The sequence below is a fragment of the Mustela lutreola genome, chromosome 10 (assembly GCF_030435805.1).
Source record: "Mustela lutreola isolate mMusLut2 chromosome 10, mMusLut2.pri, whole genome shotgun sequence".
Taxonomy (NCBI): Eukaryota; Metazoa; Chordata; class Mammalia; order Carnivora; family Mustelidae; genus Mustela; species Mustela lutreola.
Genome location: NC_081299.1, coordinates 47,881,457 through 47,903,453, shown reverse-complemented (window position 1 = coordinate 47,903,453; position 21,997 = coordinate 47,881,457). Strand labels below are relative to the sequence as shown.

The 21,997-nt window shown below is 43.1% G+C and overlaps 1 protein-coding gene across 15 annotated transcripts in view; it reads right to left on the bottom strand.

Annotated features, from left to right (window-relative positions):
• FGGY (FGGY carbohydrate kinase domain containing) overlaps positions 1–21,997 on the bottom strand; it is a 412,410-nt gene that overhangs the window by 336,898 nt on the left and 53,515 nt on the right. For all 15 annotated transcript variants that reach the window (XR_009345297.1, XM_059137206.1, XM_059137204.1 and 12 more), the window contains one exon: positions 6,878–6,966. Coding sequence is in view for 14 of the 15 variants with exons in the window: in XM_059137206.1 (XP_058993189.1) it covers positions 6,878–6,966 (89 nt within the window). In the remaining variant the exon portion in view is untranslated. The remainder of the gene's footprint in view (positions 1–6,877; positions 6,967–21,997) is intronic.

Genomic DNA, 21,997 nt, shown 5'->3' with positions numbered 1-21,997 from the left:
CAGAGGAGTCTGCTTTGCCTTCTTGCTCTGCCCCTCCTTCTGCTTGTGCTCACTGTGTCAAAGAAAGAAACAAAGATCTTCAAAAAAAAAGGAAGAAAAGTGCACTCTTTCCTTTCTGTGTCCAATTACAACCAGCACGCTTTGGCTTCAGGTAAGCACACCTGAGCAGGGTCTACGGTCATGCTGCTGACTCAGTTCCTTAACTAGAGAGCTGGTTGACATAACTGGTCTTCCTTCCCCCATATACATTCAGTTCAGTTCAGCTCACTTCTGAGCTGCATTCACCATCCAATATACCAGAAGCTCTACACATTAGAGGCTAGACTGTCATTTTCTGAAATAACAAGGTAGTTTCCATACTTCATTTAGCTAATATGCTTTTTTATGTCGTCTCTATCAGTCAGAAGCCAAGTGGCAATCAAGAGTGAGTGACACTTCGAACCCTTAACAACAGGAATATCTGTTAGGAATTCAAATAAAGAACATCAGTGTTAATTGTTCTTAGTGCAGTGATAACACTGTGGTTACACAGGAGAAGGTTAGTTCTCTTAGGTGTTCACACTGCAGAATTTAGGAGGACGTAGGTGACTCAGCTCATTTACAGATGGTTTAGCAAAACCATTTGTAAGACAGCACTTGAGACACAAATGGAACAAAATGTGGAGGAAGGTAGGTAAAGATAGGGCGTTCAATATGCCATTCTCTCTACACTTTCCTGTAGGTTTTAATTTTTCTTGAAAATAACACCTGAGGAAAATACCAAAACAAAAATTCAGTGCATCTGATAGATAATACAGAGTTCTCACCAAAACCCAATATAAATATTAGTAATGGACATTTATAATACTAATAGACACAATAACTGACAATGACATAAACTAATAAAACCAGTGATTGCTAAACATTTGAAAAATAAACTGCATTTAATAGTTAAAAATGGAAATTAAAATAATATACCATTTTGGGGATGCCTGAGTGGCTGAGTCAGATAAACTTCTGCCTTTGGCTGGAGTCATGATCCTATGGCTCTGGGATCAAGTCCTGTGTTGGGCTCCTTGCTCAGCGGGGAGTCTGCTTGGCTCTCTCTCCCTCTGCCCTGGCCACTGCTCATGCACGCGCTCTCTCTCTCTCTCTCTCTCTCTCTCCCTCCCTCACTTTCTCTCACTTGTGCATGCTTTCTCTCTCAAATAAAATCTTAAAAAATAAATAAAATAAAATAAGCTACCATTTTAATCCTAAAAACTTGGCGAAATTGACAAAGACATTATGCTAACATAGCGTAGAATATTACACAGATATCAAAATTATTTTAAGTATTATACTGGTATCAAAAACATGTTTTCAGATAATATTTAATGATATGGAAAATAGAATACTACATGAAGTAAAAAACAAATTACACAAAGTAGATTTATAATTTTTTAAAGAACAAAAACACAGTAGAATAAAAGTCTAAATATGACACTATTTTTGAGATCCTGGAGATTATGCCTGGAAAATAATTACAGGTCTGGATCAATAACCTGACCAGAATCTTCTCCTGATAGACTGGCAAATAACCATAAAAAAAATAACAGTACAAAAATATCTACTATAAACTCAAAACATAAGAAAAGAATGCAAATCAGGAAAATACTTGCTATTTTAAAAGGGATTTGTTTCTTAAAACCATAAAATTCATCTCTTTAAAGTAGAAGACAGAAAACTGACAATTTAAACAACTATACACCGTAATGGAGAGGAAAGGGAAGGAAAATAAATAAACATATAAAGAAATCTAAGGGGGAAATCAACCTGTGATATTAAATCAGCCCTCTTTTCTCATTTCTGAGAAAAATCTCAGAAATTTTAACATGTAACTTCTTTTTTATTTAAATTCAATTTAATTAACATACAATGTATTATTAGTTTCAGAGGTAGAATTTAGTGATTCAACACTTGCATATAACACCAAGTGCTCATTACTTCAAGTGTCTAACATGTACGTTCTAAAGAAAACTTATCAATGTGTCCTTTATGCTTAAAGAGCCTGGCCATCAACTTCTTTAAGTCCAAAGAAATAAAAATAAGTGAATTGGAAACAGACAAATCTCCCATATAGAATAATTCAAAATACTATATGTAGATATTCCACTCTCAAGGAAGTGAAGCATAACTCCCTGCTCCTGGAAATGTGGGTTGTGCATGCTGACTTCCTTCCAAAAAGCACCATCTAGAAGGAGGAGAGGAGTAACTTATGGATGGAAAAATCTAACAAACAATACCTTAGCCAAGTGATCAAAGTCAACATCAACATGATATCATACTGACAGCATGTACCCTTGATATGATATGATGAGAACAGTACTGTGGTCTACCAAAAACATACTATCCAAGCCTCATCATGAGGAAAACATCAGACAAATTCCATTAGAGGGACATACTACAATACACATGACTAGTCCTCTTTGAAACTGTCAAGGTCATCAGGAACTGTCACAGCCAAGAAAAGCCTAAGGAGATATCACTAAACCATATACATTTATGGTATCCTGGATAGGATCCTGGCCATTAGGTAAAATATAAATAAAGTATGGAATTTAATTAATGATAATGTCTCAATATTGGTCCATCAGTTGTAACAGAGGTACCATACTAATGTAAGATACTAATAATACGGGAAACTGGGTGTCAAATATTTAGAAATTCTCCTATACTGTCTTCACAACTTTTCTACAAATCTAAAACTGTTTTAAAATAAAAAGTATACTGGGAATTATAATTAAATTTAATAGGTCACATTTTTAAATAATTTAAAGACTACTGCCAACCAGGAGAAATTTCTCTTAGCCTCCAGTGTTAGAAACTGAGTTCTACTTCTGAGAGGCAGTGAGGTTCTTATCTGTTTACTCAGTTAATCTTGATAATGCTCTAATCTTTGCTTTGGCCACTAGGAAGCTTGGATACAAATCTATTAGTAATTATGAAGAATCTTAGAGCTTTTACAAAGTTCATACCTTCACCTCAGTTGCTCTAGTAATATTTTCACTCCTTTGTGATTTTTCATACATATTTTATCACTTTTAATCTTATCCTATTATCAGTCTTCTTAAATCTCTTTAGAGGGAGGATTTATATATATATATGAGACTATGTTTTTGTCTGATGATATAAAACTGCATTGTTGAAATTGCTGACTTCCCATTTGTCACGTCACTAAAATTCTGGGTAGTGACCCACTCAAGGGTTAGAACTGCTTCAGCTGCTGAAGCATCCAGCTTCAGCTTCTGAACTGCAAAATGGTGGCAACACCACCTGCTTTAACCAATGGTCATGAGGGCTAATGGGGTTCACATCTGCTAATATGCCTAGCACAGATAGAGAGAAGGAGCCTGAAAATGATAACGATTACATTATTAGTAGTAACAAAAATAGAAATCATTATTTTCATTCTTAAAATGTAAAGAATGGAGCTGAATTATAAATTAATCATAGGCCAGGTGGTGACTTGCTCGGTGACCCAGACACACAAGGGAAACTACCAAATTTAGGGGAATGAGAACAATAACTAAAGGTGGGTGGACAATATGGGGAGGGTAAAGCCAAACGGGAAGAGGAGGAGGAGGAGGAAGACTTCTTACACAATGTCATTGCCAAAAACAAGTCTGAAAGCTTTAAGACAAGGTGAAATCTGACCACTCTTTAGCCTTGACTCCACTAGAATAATAAAAAGCGAAAAAAGAAAGAAAGAAAAAAAAAACACCCTCTAGTTTTACTGGCACTCATTTCCCCAAAGCCTCCCAAACACAACAATCTCAGTAAGAGCCAAATAAACACCAAATCTGAACCTCTCCTTAGCCCAGACGATGCCAAGTTTATGTTTCACTGCCCCAAGTTTTTTGGTATTAGCACATTCAAACTCACACTTATTCTAGAAAAGGAGACAGACAATGGGGATTTTTCATTAAAAGAACCATGCACTGTTGCCGCACTGGGTGCACAGCACCTCTAACTCCCTCAGTGATCCTAAGAGAACACATCCAGATGAGGACCTGAGGCTTAGCGGTGGAACTAGTTCACTCCAGGTTCTTATAGACAGTACATGTCGGAGAATACTGAGCCCAGGTGAGTCTGACTACCAGGATTTCCCTCTTTCCACTATGCAAGAAACATAATGCAAATATCCCCTGCCAAAACCCATAGAGAAGGGGAACTAAATAAAATAGCTAATTCCTTCAAAAAATTTCTCAGCAGTGTGTTGGAAGTTCCTCTGTTACCTTATCAGCTCACACAGTAACACCCCAGACTGGGTGCTGTCATTGTCCTAATTCTACATGTGAGAAAGCACAGAGGGCTTACTTGTTTCATCCTCACTGTGCAGGTTGAAACAGAGAAGGGATAAGGAATGGAGAGAGTAAGGAATCAATAGGAGAGAAAGACAGGGGTAAGAGCCAGGGGTTCCAGGGGGAGGGCAGCCACCTCGCAAGAGAAACTCTGCACCTGGTCCCCAAGGCCACCAGTCTCTGCTCGAGGAGAGAGACGCTGGAAAAAAGGCCTCTGAAGGTGCTCATGACTCCGGGGCAATGGGCAGATGAACGTGGGACTGCAGATTCGTACTAATGAAAACAGAACGAGTCATGAGTGTCATAGCCAGTAAGAAAAAAAAAATGGCAAGGAAGACTGGACAGCCAATATATCATTTCTGAAAAGTAAACCTTCTGTTTCCTGAGGGTTTCGGATTGTTGTGGGTGGGGATGGGAGCCCCCAAGCACATTCTGATGGGCCAGAAAGAAGCTCGTTTTTAAATTTAAAGTTTTTAAATACTTCCAACCCCTCACAGGTGAGAAGTACCTTAGAGTCGTACATCACTTCCCTGTATATTCTGTTAAGCAATGTTGTCCAAAACTACCTGATCATATATAGTCTTCTGGAGTACTTGTTTAACCTATACATTCCCGGGTACCCCAAGGAGATTCTGTTCAGTAGGCTCAAAATTGGAGGCCCTGGGGATCTGTGCTTTGAATAAATTAGTCAACCGATTCCTATCTTCAGGCTAGTTTGGAAAAACTGCTTTAACAGGACTCCCCCAACAAGCATTCAAGGTAGATATCATGATCCCCATTTTAAAAAAAATAGGTTCAAAGAAGGAGAGGGTATGCCCAGGGTCACACAACTCACATCCGGCAGAATGGAGAACTACAAATCACACTGTGACTTCACAGTCCGCATGCATGCCACCACACTGAAGTCTGAGCCAGAGCTAGCTTCGAAAGCCCACTCCTTGCTATCATAATACGGTATCTGACACCAGGAAATGCGAGTAGAGTACTACACAGCACCAGCAAGAAGAAATCAACTCCCTGGGCTGAGTAACACTCAAGAAAAAAGGGAAGGAAAGGAGGGTTGTCCTACTCCATCTGCAATTCTTTTTTTCTTTTAGATTTTATTTATTTACTTGAGAGAGAGCACAGAGGAAGAGAGAGAAGCAGACCCCCAATGAGCAGGGAGCCCAACACAGGGCTCAGTCCCAAGATCTTGGGATCATGACCTGAGTTGAAGGCAGACACTTAACTGACTGAGCCACCCAGATGCCCCTACAAGTTCTATTTTGCCCTCAAATTTTGTGGGCCAATGGGGTACTGCCAACACCCACACTATTAGCAATGCCTTGATTGATAGGTCCATTTGGCTAAAGTGATGGAAATATTTCTTCCACTATTGCACAAAGGTAGAAAAAAAAGGTCCCTCTAGAAATAACGTTAGACAATGTCACACCACAAGAAGAATGCCCTAGATGAGATCTTCACCCACACCCTGACATCCCCATTGGTGACAGCAGTACAACAGTGACTAACTGTACCATCTGTGGTAAAGCTCAGACACACACACCCCCACCAGAGCCTGCTCCCACTGGCGGGCTAAGTAGCTGGGGTGTGCAGAGGTCATGTTTATGCATGGGTCCCCACTACCCTGAGACGGGCGGCTAATGATATTTTCCCAGGCGGCAGGGGAGGATAATCACATGAAGAATGGCGTGCTTGTGAAACACGTCCTCTACTATCTCCTTTCTGGAAGCCTCTCAGGCTGAACTCTTATCAACTCTTATCAAGAAAAGGTCCAAATATGTATTTATACAGGCTTACCTGTCCTCTGAGAAATGATCCTCTTCTTCACAGATCTGTTCAATACAGATTATCTAAATCATTTTCAAGATGAGAAAACCCCTCCCCGTCCTGCTGTCTCTCATGGGTATCCCCTGAAACCTGTTGTCAGGATGACAACAGACTTGCAGACTTTGAGATTTCATGTTCAACCTGTCTCTACACACACACACAGCCACTCTGTTAATTACAGCAGCTGCTACTTCACACCAAGTATATCTTAAATTGTCTCTGCCATGTAGCACATACGCATTTATAACATTCACAATTTATGGAAAAATATTGTGACTTCAACATATAGACCTCTACAATCTGCAATGATTCAGGTACATTAACATAAAAAGCAACACACTCATCCAGTTAAAATCAGCCTCCTCGGAAAACAGATCTCTTCCCTTCATTTTAGGGCCCCCCAAAACTCTTTTATTCATCATGTAAAAAGTGCCTTTGGGAAAATGGTCACATTTCATGATGGACTGTTCACGTCTCCTTCAAATGTGTCCAATTTTAATGAATGGTCTTCACCTTGGACACCAACATTCCAGGCATCGTAGGAACAATGGTGTTTGGGCATGTGCAGTGGAGGTGAAAGATGGATTCAAGATGTTTCAAGTATGCAAAATCGCATGCAGATGTACAAACAGTACGTCCAGTCAAAGCGAGTTAAGAAAGCAATATATATACAGACACCCGAGAATGGATGAACGCAAATAAAATCCAACTTGTAATTAACATACCGTGCTGTGACACCTGTTGCCTTCCACGATAAGAAGTCTGGGAGATCAAAGAAATGTCCTGCCTTATCCCAGCACGTCTCTCTCAAGTTCTGCCAAATTAAATATATATTAGAATCAATTATGGGCCTTTTTCCCCTATCCCTCCCCTCTTTCAATAATGTTTCAAATTTTTCAAAACAAAAGCACAGCCAACAATGTCCCATAAAACATCTGTTCAGGGGCTGGGGGCCGGGGGCAGGGCAGGGATGGTATGTATAGTACCTATACAGGAAAGAAAAACTGGCAATTATTGATCCTTCTAAAAATGACCATCATTTCCCTTTTATCCCCTTGGCCGGGCTGGAGGGGGAAGGAGCACACTCTGTGAGGGTGTGCAATCCATCTTCCCTAGGAGGGGTCACAGAATACACTTCAAGACACACAGCAAGATTTCAAAGCTGAACGGTCATCAGCTGGGAAGAAAACTGCACTAAGAAACTACCCCATGAGATGGAATGTGTTCCGCCATGCAGAATTCTCCCCACGTCAATGGGTTCCAAAGGCAGGAGAACAGTTGGTCCCTGCCTTCAAAGAACGTCCAGTCTGAGCCAAAGAGAATGGCACATACCCAAATTATTCTTATAAAATACCTAAATGTTTGTTTCTTCCAGTGTCTTCCACATTGCCAGTGTGGTCAGATTTTTTTCTTGCGATTGGGCTTTTTCTTCCCTCTGCCACCTCTGCCTAGGACACTGATTCCTCACCCACCACCCTACTGCCTCGTGGGATCCATATGACCTGCCCCTGTTGGTTAACCCTATCCACCCTTCCTTGAAGAAGCCTTCCAGGATCTCCCACTCGGGGTAGGTCTGAGTCGCATATAACCCACATCACCCCACAATTATTTCTGTACCATCTTTCTTTATTGCGAGAACATAAGCTCTACAATGTCGAGGACCTTGTCAGGCTTATGGACTATGATATACCCCACAACTCTCTCCTCTCCTCCCCTCCACAGGACTGGACGGTTAGCCATGAGGCAGAAGCTACCAGACTCCAGTCCCCCTTACACATTTAACTGGACCAGGGATGGACATGTGACCTAACTGAGCCAGTCAGGATCCTTCTACTCAGGATCCAAATGGAGTCATTTAACTTCTGCCTATGAATAAGGGGAGATAAACCTGGAAACTGTAAAGTGGACATTTTCTGCCAAGTACCTAGAGAAGTAGAACTTCACAAAGAGAAGAGTAAAGCAGACAGAAGCAGTAGCAAGAAAGGTTTCCTACCAACCAGGCAACTCTCCAAGTCCTGGTTTCAATTATTCCCTTCCCAAGAGGCTACAATAAAAGGAATGTATCATAAGCACAAGAGTATCTTGGGGAACCTTAGGGCCACAGTGAAGAAGATCCACAAGAGAGATATTCTAGAATCTGTGAGAGGGTGACACACAGCAGACACTCAATAAATATTTGCTGAACAACTAGACAACCTCTCACTTTCACCTTCCAACCTTTCATTTGAGGTGCGCTTCAGAGTCTAGAAATGGATTTCACCTGTGTTATCTCCTCAGCATGAGGGAAAGTTCTGAGTATTATTACATCTACTTTATAGACATATGACTGGCCTTTATCTACATTTGCCCTCAAATTCTCTGAGTCCTTCCTACTTCCCCCCCTTCCCTATCACTACTATATAAGCTATTAATGTGCATGACAGCAAAAATATAATCCCAGGTCCGGGGTCCCATTCAAACAATAGTAATATCAAAAGGGTTCAGCAGTAAATGACAGTGTGAAGCCCATATTCCATTACTGTTATTTGTTTTAAATTCCTAAGCACTGAGGTGAGAGCTTACATCTAGAAAGAGCTAGGCTTCTCTTTAAATACCCATACGTGTTCATGACAAACAAGGCAAAACTTAGAGCTGACTAAATGTGCCTATCCCATCTATAAACTAGTGGTATCCTCAGGCCCTAACAGGGTCACAATCAGGAAAATGGTAGCCTTTGAGACTGTGTGAGTCAACCTAGCAGTCTGCCTTCTTCAGGGCAGTCCCCGACATCTCTTTCCCTGTGCTCTGTGGTCTCAGTGATCAGTTTCTAGGGAGAAGGAGAAAAGGTAGCCTCCTTCCACGGGCTCCAGGAATCCAGGGCTGGTCACTAGAAATGAATGGCTAAACCACAGCAGCAACAACCAGCGCTTCAAGCCAAAGCTGAACAAGATTCCTAAACTCTGAAAACAACTGCTTCTGTTAGATCTTGTATGCGGCCATTAAGGATTTCGCATAATGAGAGCTTTCAGTCTGGACAGCCTGGAGCCAAGCAGACAGCCACCGTGGACAATGGGACCTGAGCAAATGATTCCAAGAGAACTTCAAGCTTCTTGACAAGAAGAGATACACTGCAATAGGAAGCTTGAGGAAGCCAGGGAATGTCATTTCTTCTTGAGACCAGGCCAGCTTCACCTACCAAAGCCACAGACCCGAGTCCAATGTCTGTCTATCGGATGAGAAACCAGAAGCATCTAATTAGAAGCATGAGGTATCCTTAAGAACACACGTGGTCTTGGAGGAAGAGAGAGCAGTCTGGTCCCTGCTTTCTCTAAAAGCAGTCTGGAGATTAGCCAGCAAAGAGAAGGGGGCAGAGTTTGCAGGGATGAGAAGGAATGTCTCCTGATGCCTGATCTCTCACTCTGAGATGCTGACAGACTGTATGTAAGGATCCCATGCTGTTCTCATGTTGGGCTACATGATGCACAAGTGCATTGTCATCAGATGCCGGGTGGGCCAAGAGCATGTAGCCCCATGCATGGATTTTTAATGCAATTCTGTGGGGAAAATCTCTCCTTCCTTTCCACTCCCCAGCCAGTACACAGTCCCAGCTGAGGGGCTCAATCTTATTGAATTAATTCTATTTTTTGAACCATCGGGCCTGTCACTATCTTTCCTATATTCCTCCGCAGCTCACAAGAGAGCCCCCACACACCTCATCTCATGTGATTCTCAGGGCGGTTCAGAGGTGTGTAGGTGAATATACAGTCCAGTTTCAGACAGGGCTTAGGCTAAAGTCACATAGGACTTCTAGCTCTAAAGTGAATGTTCGTTTCTCCCACTGCACCACAGTCACCATCCTGAGGCTCCCGGACCCATCAGAAATGTGGGGTTTGGCCTCTGGGGAACATCATGATAGAAGCCACTGCCATTCTTTACTGAAAAAAACAAACAAATAAAACACATTTCTGTACACTAAAAACTTTCAGAGATTTCTTCCAATCCTGATCAGCTCATTTAACTTCTACCAACTGAAAAATACCTTCCATAGACGGAGGGTGAATGGGGGAGGAGAAGCCCAGAGCAGGCCCTCAACACTAGTCAGGCTTAGCTGTATCCCATCATGTGACAGCTGAAGCCAGTGCACACTAGACACTCTCCGTGCAGAAGGAGTTAAGCCTATCTTCTGGTTACCAAGCAACTAACAAAAACTAGTCTTTTCAAGAAAAAAAGAAATCGGTGGTGATTTGGGATGTATGACTTGGCATGAAAGGCTTCTGCATTCCAATAACAATCCTTTGAGCTAAGCAATCCCCCAGGCTTGAAAGCAGCTAAAGAGAACAACTTCTTACTTTTTTTTTTTTAATCATCTATTACTTCATAAAACCACAGCATTTCTTGGGAGGCGGCTACAACTCCAAGTGCACACAGCTGCAGGTCTCAGCAGAGGGTGGGGACAGAGCAATATATCCAAGAGTTGGAGCCAGGCAGCAGCCGCCCTGCCCGCCTCGGGGCAGAGCGATGTAACTTTCTCCCTTGCCCTTTCCTTGTGTGTCCGGGGAGGCAGGGAGGTATCTTCCAGCTTCTCGAGGCTGAAGGAACTAATGGGGAACATGAAACAAGTCCTGCAGGTATGTCAGAAGACACCAGGGTCTGGGAGCAGCATGAGAAGGTGGGGAGGAGCAGCTAAAATGGGATCATCCAAGGATTTTATTATGAGTTGCATAGAGATTCTGTCTGGGTATCTGCTACATGCAGTGAAGAAAAGGGAGGAAACAGAGCTCCCTGATTCTCCACCCACTGAGTGATCCTGCCTGAGCAGCCCAAGTCCTCACAGTGTCGTTTTCCAGCATTTAACTTCCAATGAAAAAGCAAAACCTTAGCCTCACTCTACGTCCAAGACTCCAAATTAGGGCACAGACTGATAGGCCAGAGAAGAAAGATGTTTCAGTAGGAAACGTAATCCTCAACGTCATTCTGAAAAGAAAAATGATGCTGAAAACATAGAGCGGGTCATAATCTGCAGCCAGAAACCTCCCAAAATGAATGAAACAACTGTGTGTTTCAGACTCCCATCCACAAAGAAAAGACCAAACACCAGACATATTTCAGGTCAGACAGGCAGATACACGGAGAGGTTTGTGCTACTAGAGGCATCTTTCTAAAAACTGAAAACTTACCATTGTGTTCCTTTGTTTAAAATGATCCAACAGTTCCTCATGGCCTAGAATCGCTGAACTCCTTGGCATGGCTCTCAGGACACTCAACACCCTGGCTCAAGCACGGCCATTATAATGATGAATCCTTCCGGGCTCATCTCCTAGCACGCTTCAGCCGGCACTCACCTCATTTCCTCCATGTGCCCAAATGCATTAAGCTCCTTCCACATTTCCACACCTTGTGTGGAGGCTCGTGCCTCTACTTGGATTGCCTTCCCCACCTTCTCCCATAACCAAACTTCTACCTTTGATTCAACTCCAATTCAAATGTCATCGGCTCAGTGCATCCGTCCAGGCCCTCGCTGTATCTCAATTATATATACATGTGCCTAAATCCACCTGAAAATGACAGACTCCCAGAGGGCAAAAACCAGCTCAAAAATAAAAAAATAAAAAGGGAAAAAGTTTCGGGAGTTATAAAGAAATTTAAAGTCAGGCCTTTTCAAAAGAAAATGACAGCAGGGCTGGAGAAAGATGTGCACAAAAGGAAAAGGTAATTAATAAGATGATGTATGGCAATAATGTAATGAGCCTGATACCAAGGTTTGGTGAGTCAGCCTCATAACTTTATCGTAATATTTTGTGTAGGTCATATATTTGCCTCTAATGAGTAATCACAGACAAGGTTCAGAGGAAGGAAAGGGCTTCGGGGTTGGATTAGCCAGAAAAGGTTCCATGGGGAGGAGATGTGAGCAGAAGCCTAGAGGTCAAGTTGAACAAGCATCTATGCCGCTACTGAGAATGAAACCCAAGAAACAAAAATCTGAATTGACAGGATTGCCCCCATTAGAGAAGGATTTATTTAACTGTACCATCATAGAACTTATTTGGGAAATGAAATAATTCCATTGCATAATTTAAATTAATCTTTAGGAACTCGATTTGTACCCATCCTTCCCCACCCTCTCCCTAGAGCCCTACGGTTGTACAGAAAGGCAAACTTATAACCCACAATAGACTTGATTTCCCAACCATAAAAAAAAAAAAAGTTAACCATTTTCACAAAAACCAATCATATTTAGCAAAACTGACTTTGCCAGGAATATGATACCACCACATGCATTAGGAAAACAAGGCTGTGGAATGTGGGCTCTAAGAACACTGGAGTCAGGCAGACCTGAGTTTGATTACTGGCCTCACCCCTTCACAGCTGTGTAGCTTTAGGCAAATTAATTCTCTAAGCCCCAGTTTCCTCAAGTGCCATATTACTAGCATCTATCTCAAAGGATGTTGTGAGAAATAAATGAAATAATGTAGAGTGCCTGATCAGTCAACAAGTTTTACCCTCGTTACTACTATAGAGCTCCATGTGTTTTAAAGCACTTTGACATGCATGATCTCATCTGCCCTGTATAATTCTGTAGGGCAGGGAAGGCAAGAAATGATCAACCTTATCTTGTAGGTTGAGAAACTAAAACCCAGAAAGGGAGCACACTGTCCTAAAGCTACACACAGATCAGTACAAGGCAGACTAAAATGTAGCTTGCTAATGAGCCCAGGACTAGTTCAGGTGCCCACCTCCCAAAAGCATAGTAAGATGCAGAAGGATCAGGAGGAAAGGGGGGAGGTGATGGTGATCTAGACAACATAATTCTTTGTGTGTGGTACTGTCAGTGGGAAGGAGGGATGGACAGGGTCCTAATATGAAGAGAAGGCCTTGGAAGGGGTTAGAAAGTCTTGAAACAGACATGAAAGAAAGCAGAAGATCTGGACCAGTGAGAGGTTTTCCTGAGAGGTTTTCCCTAATAATTCATTCTCCTGGATCCCTTGAAGCCCTTCTCATTCCCCACCCATTGCTTTTCTACTTCTTAAGCAACTTTTTCCTTAGCTGCCCTTTATGGATATACCCCAAAGTTCCTCCCTCACCATTCACGTGCTGCCTGGGAACTCTCCATTACTACCACCGTTCCAACCAACTACAAGTCAGATGACCTGCCAAATCTCAAACTCTACACTCCCCTCTGCAATGTGCCTCCCGGATGTTCCACCACACCCCTAACTCAACATGTGCAAGGCAGACTCTGTGGTCTTTCCCAAAATGTTTTCCTCTGTCTTGATTTCTATATCAGTTGATGCAGGTACCCAAAGGGTCATCTACTTCTACTTCTCCTTCTCTTTCATTTTGTACATCCAATCATCCATCTAATTTAAGCTCCAAATTAATTGATGAAGATGTCCCTACCACTTCATCCTCTATTAATATTAGTCAGGGCTCTCCAAAGAAACAGAACCAAAAGGAGAATAAATAAATAAACAAACAAACACACACACACATAAGTGTGTGTGTGTGTGTGTGTGTGTGTGTGTGTGCATCCTTCACATATATGAAATTTTATACATATATATGAAGAAAATTATTATAAGGACTGGCTCACACAATTAGGGAGGCTGAGAAGTCCCAAAATCTGCAACAGACAAGCTGAAGACCCAGAAGTTCAAATCTGAGTCCGAAGGCCTGAAACCCAAGAGAACTGATGGTGTAATTTCTAGTCTGAAGGCCAACAGCTCAAGACCCAAAGAAAACCAGTCCAAGTCCAAAGACAGGAAAAGACCAATGTCCAGCTCAAGGAAGTTAGGTATGAGAAGTTCCCCCTTGCTCAGCCTTTTTGTTCTACTCAGGTCTTCAACTGACTGGATGAGGCCACCTTGGGGAGGGCAATCTGTTTTACTTGGTTTACCAGGTCAAATGTTAATCATATCCAGAAACACTCTCTCAGATACACTCAAAATGATGTTTGAACAAATGTCTGGGCACTCTGAGGCCCAGTCAAGTTGACACATAAAATTACCCATCCCACTGTATCTTAGATAATGATCCTATTTTCAGGCCATCCCATTCCACTGCCTAGATTACAGCTACCATACCTATAGCATACTCTACAAGTGGCCACAACTCTTCCTTTCCCTGTATTAATGCCTTCTGCAGTATATAACCCTGTAGCTCTCCATCAAAAGGTCAATCTGTTTCTCTACCACTTTACTTGGTCTGCCTTACAATTTACTTTGACCAGTGGAAGGGAGCAGAGGTGCCACTTTGTTACTTCTGAACAGAGGCTCTTATCTTTTTGGGGTGGAGTGCTGCCTAGTGAGGCAGCTCAGGCTGGCCTACTGGACGACAAGAGAACCCGTGGAACAGAAATGAAACACCCAGTCAAGGCTCCAGACATGCAAGATTGCTAAGCAAAGCCAACACCAAAACCTTACCCGGGAAACCTACTCTACTCTTGACTGAGTGGAGATCAGAAAGACCTCATCCCAAATCAGCAAGCTGCATAATTACAAAGTAAATAAATAGTTGGTTTTTCACTCCATTAAGTTTTGAGGTGGTTTGTTACCATCCCAACTGATAACAGCAGCTAACTTTACATCTCACCCCCTTTGATTCCCACCACCTACAAAGCCAATTAGAACACAATCACCTATATAACATGTACATTTGACTATAAAAATCATTCACTCATTCCTTCATTAAGTATTTACATGGTATTGTCTACATATCAGGTACTGTGCTCAGTGCTAGGGAAATGAACAAACAACACACAGCTCCTACCTACAGAGAGTTTTCAATCTAGTATACTTTGTACCCTTCAAAGTTTTCTACCTTTGTAGTTAAAAATAAAATTCACTAACATGGCATATACAATCCATGTCTTACCAGCTTCATCTCCGATCACTCTGAGATACTATACTAGAATCACCCACATACACCGTGCTTTTTCTTACCATAACATCTTTATTCCTAGTGTATCCTACTCTTCCCTCTTCAACCTGGCCAACATGTACTCATCATTCTGTACTCAACTCAGGTATTACCCACTCTACACATTCTTCCCCGATTCCCCTAAGCTGAGTAAGGTGCTCCCATGCTACACCCCCATAATACTCTGTGAATATCCCCATATGGCACCTCCCATCATACCCATTCATGGGTCTGTCTTCTTCATTAGACTGAAAGCCCTAAGGGGGGGGGGACAGTGAGTCGGGGGGAGACTGTTGGTTTTTTTTTCCAGTCTCTCTATTCCTAGGACCTAGGATTGTATCTGCTTTATAGATGACGAATAATGTTAGCTGAATGGATGAATAAATTAGTGAGCAGAGATGTACAAGCTAAAAAGGAGTTTGTGGAAATGGGAATAAGGAATGAATGAATAAATGAATGAGACTGTGAATAAGAACGGTCCCAGACTCTCTTTCCTCATTCAAGTTAATGGCTTTTCACCGTCTGTCTTAGGAGCAGAGACATTCTAGCCAAGCCAGACTGCCAGGAAGATAAATTTCTCTTCTTGGGGGTGAGTAGGTCTTTGGAGAAGTTTCATTTTAATTGGAAAATGGATTCATTCACTTCCTGGCTTGGATTCCTGGGTCAGTGCAACCCCGTGCTGAATGGCTGCCAAGTACCACTGCAGAGAGGGCTGAGGCGGGAACAGCATTCCATCAAATGGGCAGTGTTCCGGGACACCTGAGGACAACCTGGCGTCAGGTCCAGGCTGGCCCTGACATGGATGCACCCTCCTCTTTCTTCCCCAAATTTCCTTCAACGTGAAATTTACTTATCCCCTTCCAGTAAAGGACAGATACACTCTACTATTCCATTTGGTGTTTCTCTGGGCCTTATTTGGGCAGGCATATCCCACTGTTCAAAGTTCCACTGTCATTTCCTGCAAGGCACAGACAAGGTCCACAACGGAGAAATCCCTTCACAACTCAACTAGTAGAAAGAGATCGTAACTTCATAACCTCTTATAATGGATGCGGACTAGCTCAGCATCACAGAAAACATCCCTTTCATAGAACACTTCTAGTGTCTTTTGTGAAGGTCTTTGTAGAGGGTACTGAAAACTATGATTTCTGTGACCCAGCTCCAGCTTCCTCTCGTGCCTCATCTCTCAACACCTTCACCTGTTAGCTCCCCACCACCCCAGTCCCTGATTCTCCAAATGGATTGAGGCAGTGGCAGTTCTGAAAATGCAATATGCTGCTCTCCATAGAGGCGCCTTGAACATTCTGCTGCCTCTTCTCCAGAGACAGAAGGCAAGGGTGTGTATCCTGGCTCTTAACACTTCATAGCCGTGGGACTTTGGGAAAGCTATTTCACCACTCTTCACTTCAATCTCCTTGTCCTATAATAACTACAGAGAACAATACTGCTACTTACACCATTGAGTTGTTGAGAGAACAAATGAGCAAATGTCTGTGAAACGTTTAGAGCACGGGGCACAGAGTAAGCACTTCTCAAATGACTGTTCTTATTATTAGAATGTCAGAGGCGTGACTTGGTTCCATCTTCAGGAAGGAGCAGGAGCCTTAGAGACTGACCCATTCAGCTTCAAACCTTGGTTCTTCTCCTTTTTAGTTGTGTCTCTTCTGGCCAGTGAGTCGCCTACTCTCTGCGGGTCTCATGTATGTACACGGCAATGCCCAGTTCACCGTTCTGTTAGTAGGATCCAACTTGATGAGTTTATAGACATTAATGTGCCCATCTTGGTACATCCCCAATAATGGTTAGTTTCCTCCGCAATCCTTACTCTTCTCAGATTATATGGGGGCCTATCTGTCTCCAACTAGACTATTTCCTCCTTTAAGGGAAGGACCATAATTGTCTCATCTGTTCCACTATAATTAGCATGAAATACTTATTTCTCAAATGAAATATTTATTGACTATGCTACAATCTGTCTACAAGCCCTGGTTTGTGGTCAAGTTTGTGCTAAGACCATGCATGAAAAGGCAGGTGTATACTGGCCCCAAGTCTCATGTTGTTTATTGGGTAAGTGGAACAGAGTCTGCGTATGAAACACTTGGCAGCCATGTATAAAGAGTACAGAATGGTCCAAGTTTAGGGGTGCCTGGGTGGCCCAGTCAGTTAAGCATGTGCCTTCGACGTGAGTCATGATCTCTAGGTCCTGGTCTTCTGGGATCATGCCCTGAGTCAGGTTTCCTGCTCAGCAGGGAGTCTGCCTCTCCCTCTCTCCCTGACCCTCCCCCTGTTCATGCTCTCTCTCAAATAAATCAATAAAATCTTTAAAAATAATAATAATCCAAGTTTAATCATACCTGTTATAAACTAAGGATACTGCATGGTCATGAAAGAAAGAGATGGCTGTGGGCAAGCAGTCAAGGAAAGGTGTTATGTGGGAGGTAGTGTCTGACCTCAGCGTGGAGGGAAGGCACAGATCAGGAGAGATGGGGTGGAGGGTGGTCTAGCTCGTGCTGAGAAACTGCCTGAGAGAAGCTCAGGAAGAAGCATCAGTTGCATCCCCAGCCATGGAAAAGGAATCCTGAGAAGTTCAGCCTGAGAGAAGGATACGGAAGTACAGTAAGCGGAAATCTGAATTTGTATTAGACACAGAGGTCGGAAGGGAAAGGGAGACACCGTCAGTCCTGGTGGGGAGTGGTTTGTGAAGGCGGTTTTAGGAAGTTTGGACAGAACGCCATGTGGGCAGTCTGGGGGACGGAAGACAAAGGAGGCAGGACAGAAGGCATATGCATTTCTGACACAGAAGGAGGAGAAAGCACAAGAAAAGGAAGGGAGGAAGAAAAAGACAAAGCAAAAGATGGACAAAAAGAAAGGGGAGATAGGGCAAAGTACACTAAACAAACAGGTTAAACAAGAGAAATGAATAAAATAAGACAGAAAAGAAACAGAGAAATGAAGACGTGTGGAAAACAACAGCAGGACCATGGCAGTGTCCCCGACGAGACACACCATGGAGAATGCAGCGCAGGAGCCAGAGTCTGCTGTCAGTCTCTCTCCTCTGGGTGAATGAAGTCATGGCTGATGTCACCGCCTCTGAGTCACATGTCCACCAAGGGAGAGGTGGCAAGAGCCCCTGCCTGGAGTTTAGTTCCACCCTCCTGGACAAGAGGGGTTCAATCACCGCTCATTCTCTGGGGTACTGTCTAGTCTGGTCCTGATGGCAGTGAAATGAGGACACTTCTCCTCTGTTCAGGGAGGACACGGCAGCCACGTGAGCCCTGGGTTTCAGCTTCAGGATCTTGAGATGGGAGTATCAGAAAAGAGGAGACAGATAGTTCCTAGCCTCTCTCTGCCTGTGACTGGGGTATGGTGGCTCTATCCATGTGTAAACAGGAAACTCCCATCAGGAATAGCATTAAACACACAGATGGGACTCAAAAGGTGCTTTCTGAATGACTCGCTTCACTGCCTTCCCACGCACAGGACTTGCAGCCCCGCAGAGGTCTCATCTCCGCAGATCGGTAGAACTTGACCAGGGCCAAATCCACGTACCCAGCCTGCCTTTTGCAACCCACCCCACCTGAGGGCTTACTTAGCTCCCCTCCACCATCAGCCCCTGCCTACACACCACTTCCTCCTGACTCCTCCCCTCACTGGGGTGTACTTCCACAGTGACCTGAATTCCATCCAACTTGCAGTGCACTGTGACTTCCTTTCTTCATTTCTGTCCCTTTTCTAGAACAGAAGGACCTGGGGAACAGGGCCTCTTATGTTCACTGCTATAGTCCCAGCACTTTTCTGAGTTCCTGGAATACAATACATTTTCAATAAACATCTGCCGAATGAATGAATGTCCCTGACTGATTCTGGTGGGAACTGAGGAGCATGCACTGTTCATAGAGCACTTCTGAAAGGTGTCCTCATTCTCATAGCCGTCATCCTGGGCATGTTTGTTGCTGAAGACAACACCCCATAAGTTACCAGTAATAGGGGAAGTGAGACTGCTCTGGGGCATCTGAGGATGGACTGACCCTCTCCCAAGCTCTTTCGCTCTCCCCGATCCTTGGTCTGTGAGCTGTTATGAGCACGTGCTTGAGGAACTTCGAGCTGGATCCCAGCCTGACCACACATGAGCTGCAGGAGGTGAATGCTCTCAGCCTGTTGCCACCTGTTCAAACAGGACAGTAATACCCACACCCCAAGTTGTCCCTAAAGATTAAGCACACTTTCTTTGTTAATTGCCTGCCCTCACAATAATGTGAATTTTTCCCTTCCCTCTCAGCTTTCTCAGCTGCATCTAGAGATAAGAATATGAAAAATAGACCTAATTTTCTTTCCCCAAATCAACTACTTCCATCATATTCATCATTTGAAAATATGTCATTATATTAGCATTCTACAACTTACCAAACACGCCCCCCACCACCACCGGCCAAGACACAGAGAAACAATATTGCTACTAACACCATTTTAAAGACAGAAACCTAAGGCCCGGAGTGAAGAGAATTGCCCAAGATCATGAAGCGCGTAAATGAAAAGCCTGGGTGAAACTCCAGCCACTTGAATTCCAAGGCCACTGCACTACTGTCCAGTTGCTGCTCCCCAGGACAAGGGCGGTTCTCCAAAAACACTTGCACAGTGATTCACCGTCTTTCTCAGGTCCATGGGCTGGTCTCTGACCCCCAGCCAAAGCCAGACCACATGGCTTCACACCAAGACAACTGCAATAGGGTTCAGTCGGGTCCCAATACTCTTCTCATGTATCTTAGATCCACAGAGTGCCAGGCTTGCGGGAGAATCTCAGGGCTCACAGAGACCCCCTGCTTGCAAATACCAGACCACGGATGGGTGCGAGTCCATGACCCATCATTTTCACTAATCGATGAAGCGAAAATAATAAATATATTGGGGAAGCTAAAATCCTTATTACTAAAAATATATGAATAATTAATTGGTAAAAAGATCATCTTTCCTAATTGCTCGCTTTGCTTTACTTGGCTTTACTTGGGCAAGCTCCAATAGGCTTTACACGCCTTGCAACTGGGACAAAATGCCTGCGCCACAGTTCAGACCCTCTGGCAAAGCCCGAATGAGAGGCAGAGGCCAGGAAGGGCAGAGCCACTGACTCAGGCAGCTCGCTCATTCCCTCTGAACACTCCCTAGTCTTGCATTTTTTGAGCCAAAAGACACTGACTGTTGAGATTACGAAGCTTGGAAGGCAAACTAAGGCAGCTTTTGAAGAGGGTGTGGGATGGGTATTGATGAGGCTGGAGAGCTGAGATCAGACTTTTTATTACTGAGGTCCTTCCCAAGTTTTACCAAATCTGTAGCCTCTCCATACAGGAAGGATTCGGGAGACATGGGGCTTGAAGGCGATCCCTGAATGACTTTATCATTCGGCCAGGAGAGTGGCCACAGCTCGGTGCACAAAGATAACCCTTGAGTGAGGTCTTAGCTGCAAAGGTACCTCGAGGACCCCTGGGTTCAGAAGAGGTAAGGAACTAGTTAAATAATTTACTAATTTTTTTTTTGAACTATAAACACTTTGAGGTGAATGCCAAGGGGAGGAAGAAGCCAGCTCTTCAAGAGGTAACTAACGTGCTGGAGAATGGACAAATGGACAAGGAGGAACGGGTTGGAATTTGTGTCATGGAGGGTCTCAGGCATGGTCCTTTAACTGGGAGTCTAACTTGGGATGACTAAGATAACTTTTTATTCTAGAATTCATATCTAACTTCAAAATTTCAGTCAGGTAAATTTGTTATCTGGGATTTTCAGCCTGAACTATGGGAACTAGCTCTCTCTACCCAGGTGTTTCATCTGTAGAGAAGACCGGGGACCGTGCCTGATAAAGGCTGGAGTTGGACCAACTAACCTCTGCAACTTCTTTTTTAAATCTATTTCCCGGAGTTAGAAAACCTAGGTTTAGATTCCAGCCCTGCCCAATGCAACAGTCAGTAAATGGTAATCTATTTCACTTCCTCTATCCTCACCTTCTCTACCTGCAAAGTAAGTGAGAACATGTACCTCACAGGAATTTTGTAAGCATGAGGTCAGACAGCAAACTTAAAAGCACATAGTAGATATCTTACAAGTTCTAGTACAAGTGTTAATGATGTTTGCAGACAGCAATCAAACAGGGTCACTATCTTAAATAGAATTTACTAAGCTTCTCAATAAGGTAAAAGGGCTTTAACATTTCAAACTGCTTTTAGAAGTTTAACAATGTCTTAGTTTATTGAAAAAACTTGAGGACTGACGAATGGATGGATTGAAGGGCAGACAGATGGACATACACATGATAAAGCAAGTAAAATGTTACTGGCAGAATCCAGGTGATAGTTCTGAGTATGTACAATAACATTCTCTCAACCTTACTGTATGTTTAAAGATTAGATCATAAAATGCTGGGGGGAAATCACTTTTATAGCCTCTTACTGGTCTTAGACTTGGAAACAACTTGAGATAAAGGTCACTCTTGGCTTCTACTTTGTCTCCCATCACCAAGCACAAGTTAGCAGCGGAAAGTCTGTTTCACTGTTGAGAGTATGTCCCTAGAAGAGCAGAACAGCTTTCTCATTTTGAACCAAAAAAAAAAAAGAATAAAACCAAGCCATATATTCAGAGAAATGAGACTGACTTATCTTTCCAGAAGACTCCCATCCATCTAGCATCTTTTCCTGACTTCTGGCCTGCCTCCTCTCTTGCCTTGATCAACATCTATCTACCTGGAATTTCCAGATTTCCAAAGTGACCGTTCACCTCCACAGGGCTGACTGATCTGAGTTCCTCTATCAGGATACACATTAAATGCACTGTCTTTCTTCTTGTCTTTTCTAAAGCTAATATTCCCTCCCATAGGTGCATTTTAGCTACTATATGAAAAGAATGTTGTTCATTTTCCTGTGGCATCATCTATAAGGCATAAAAGCAGCTGAACTTAGCAACCTTGC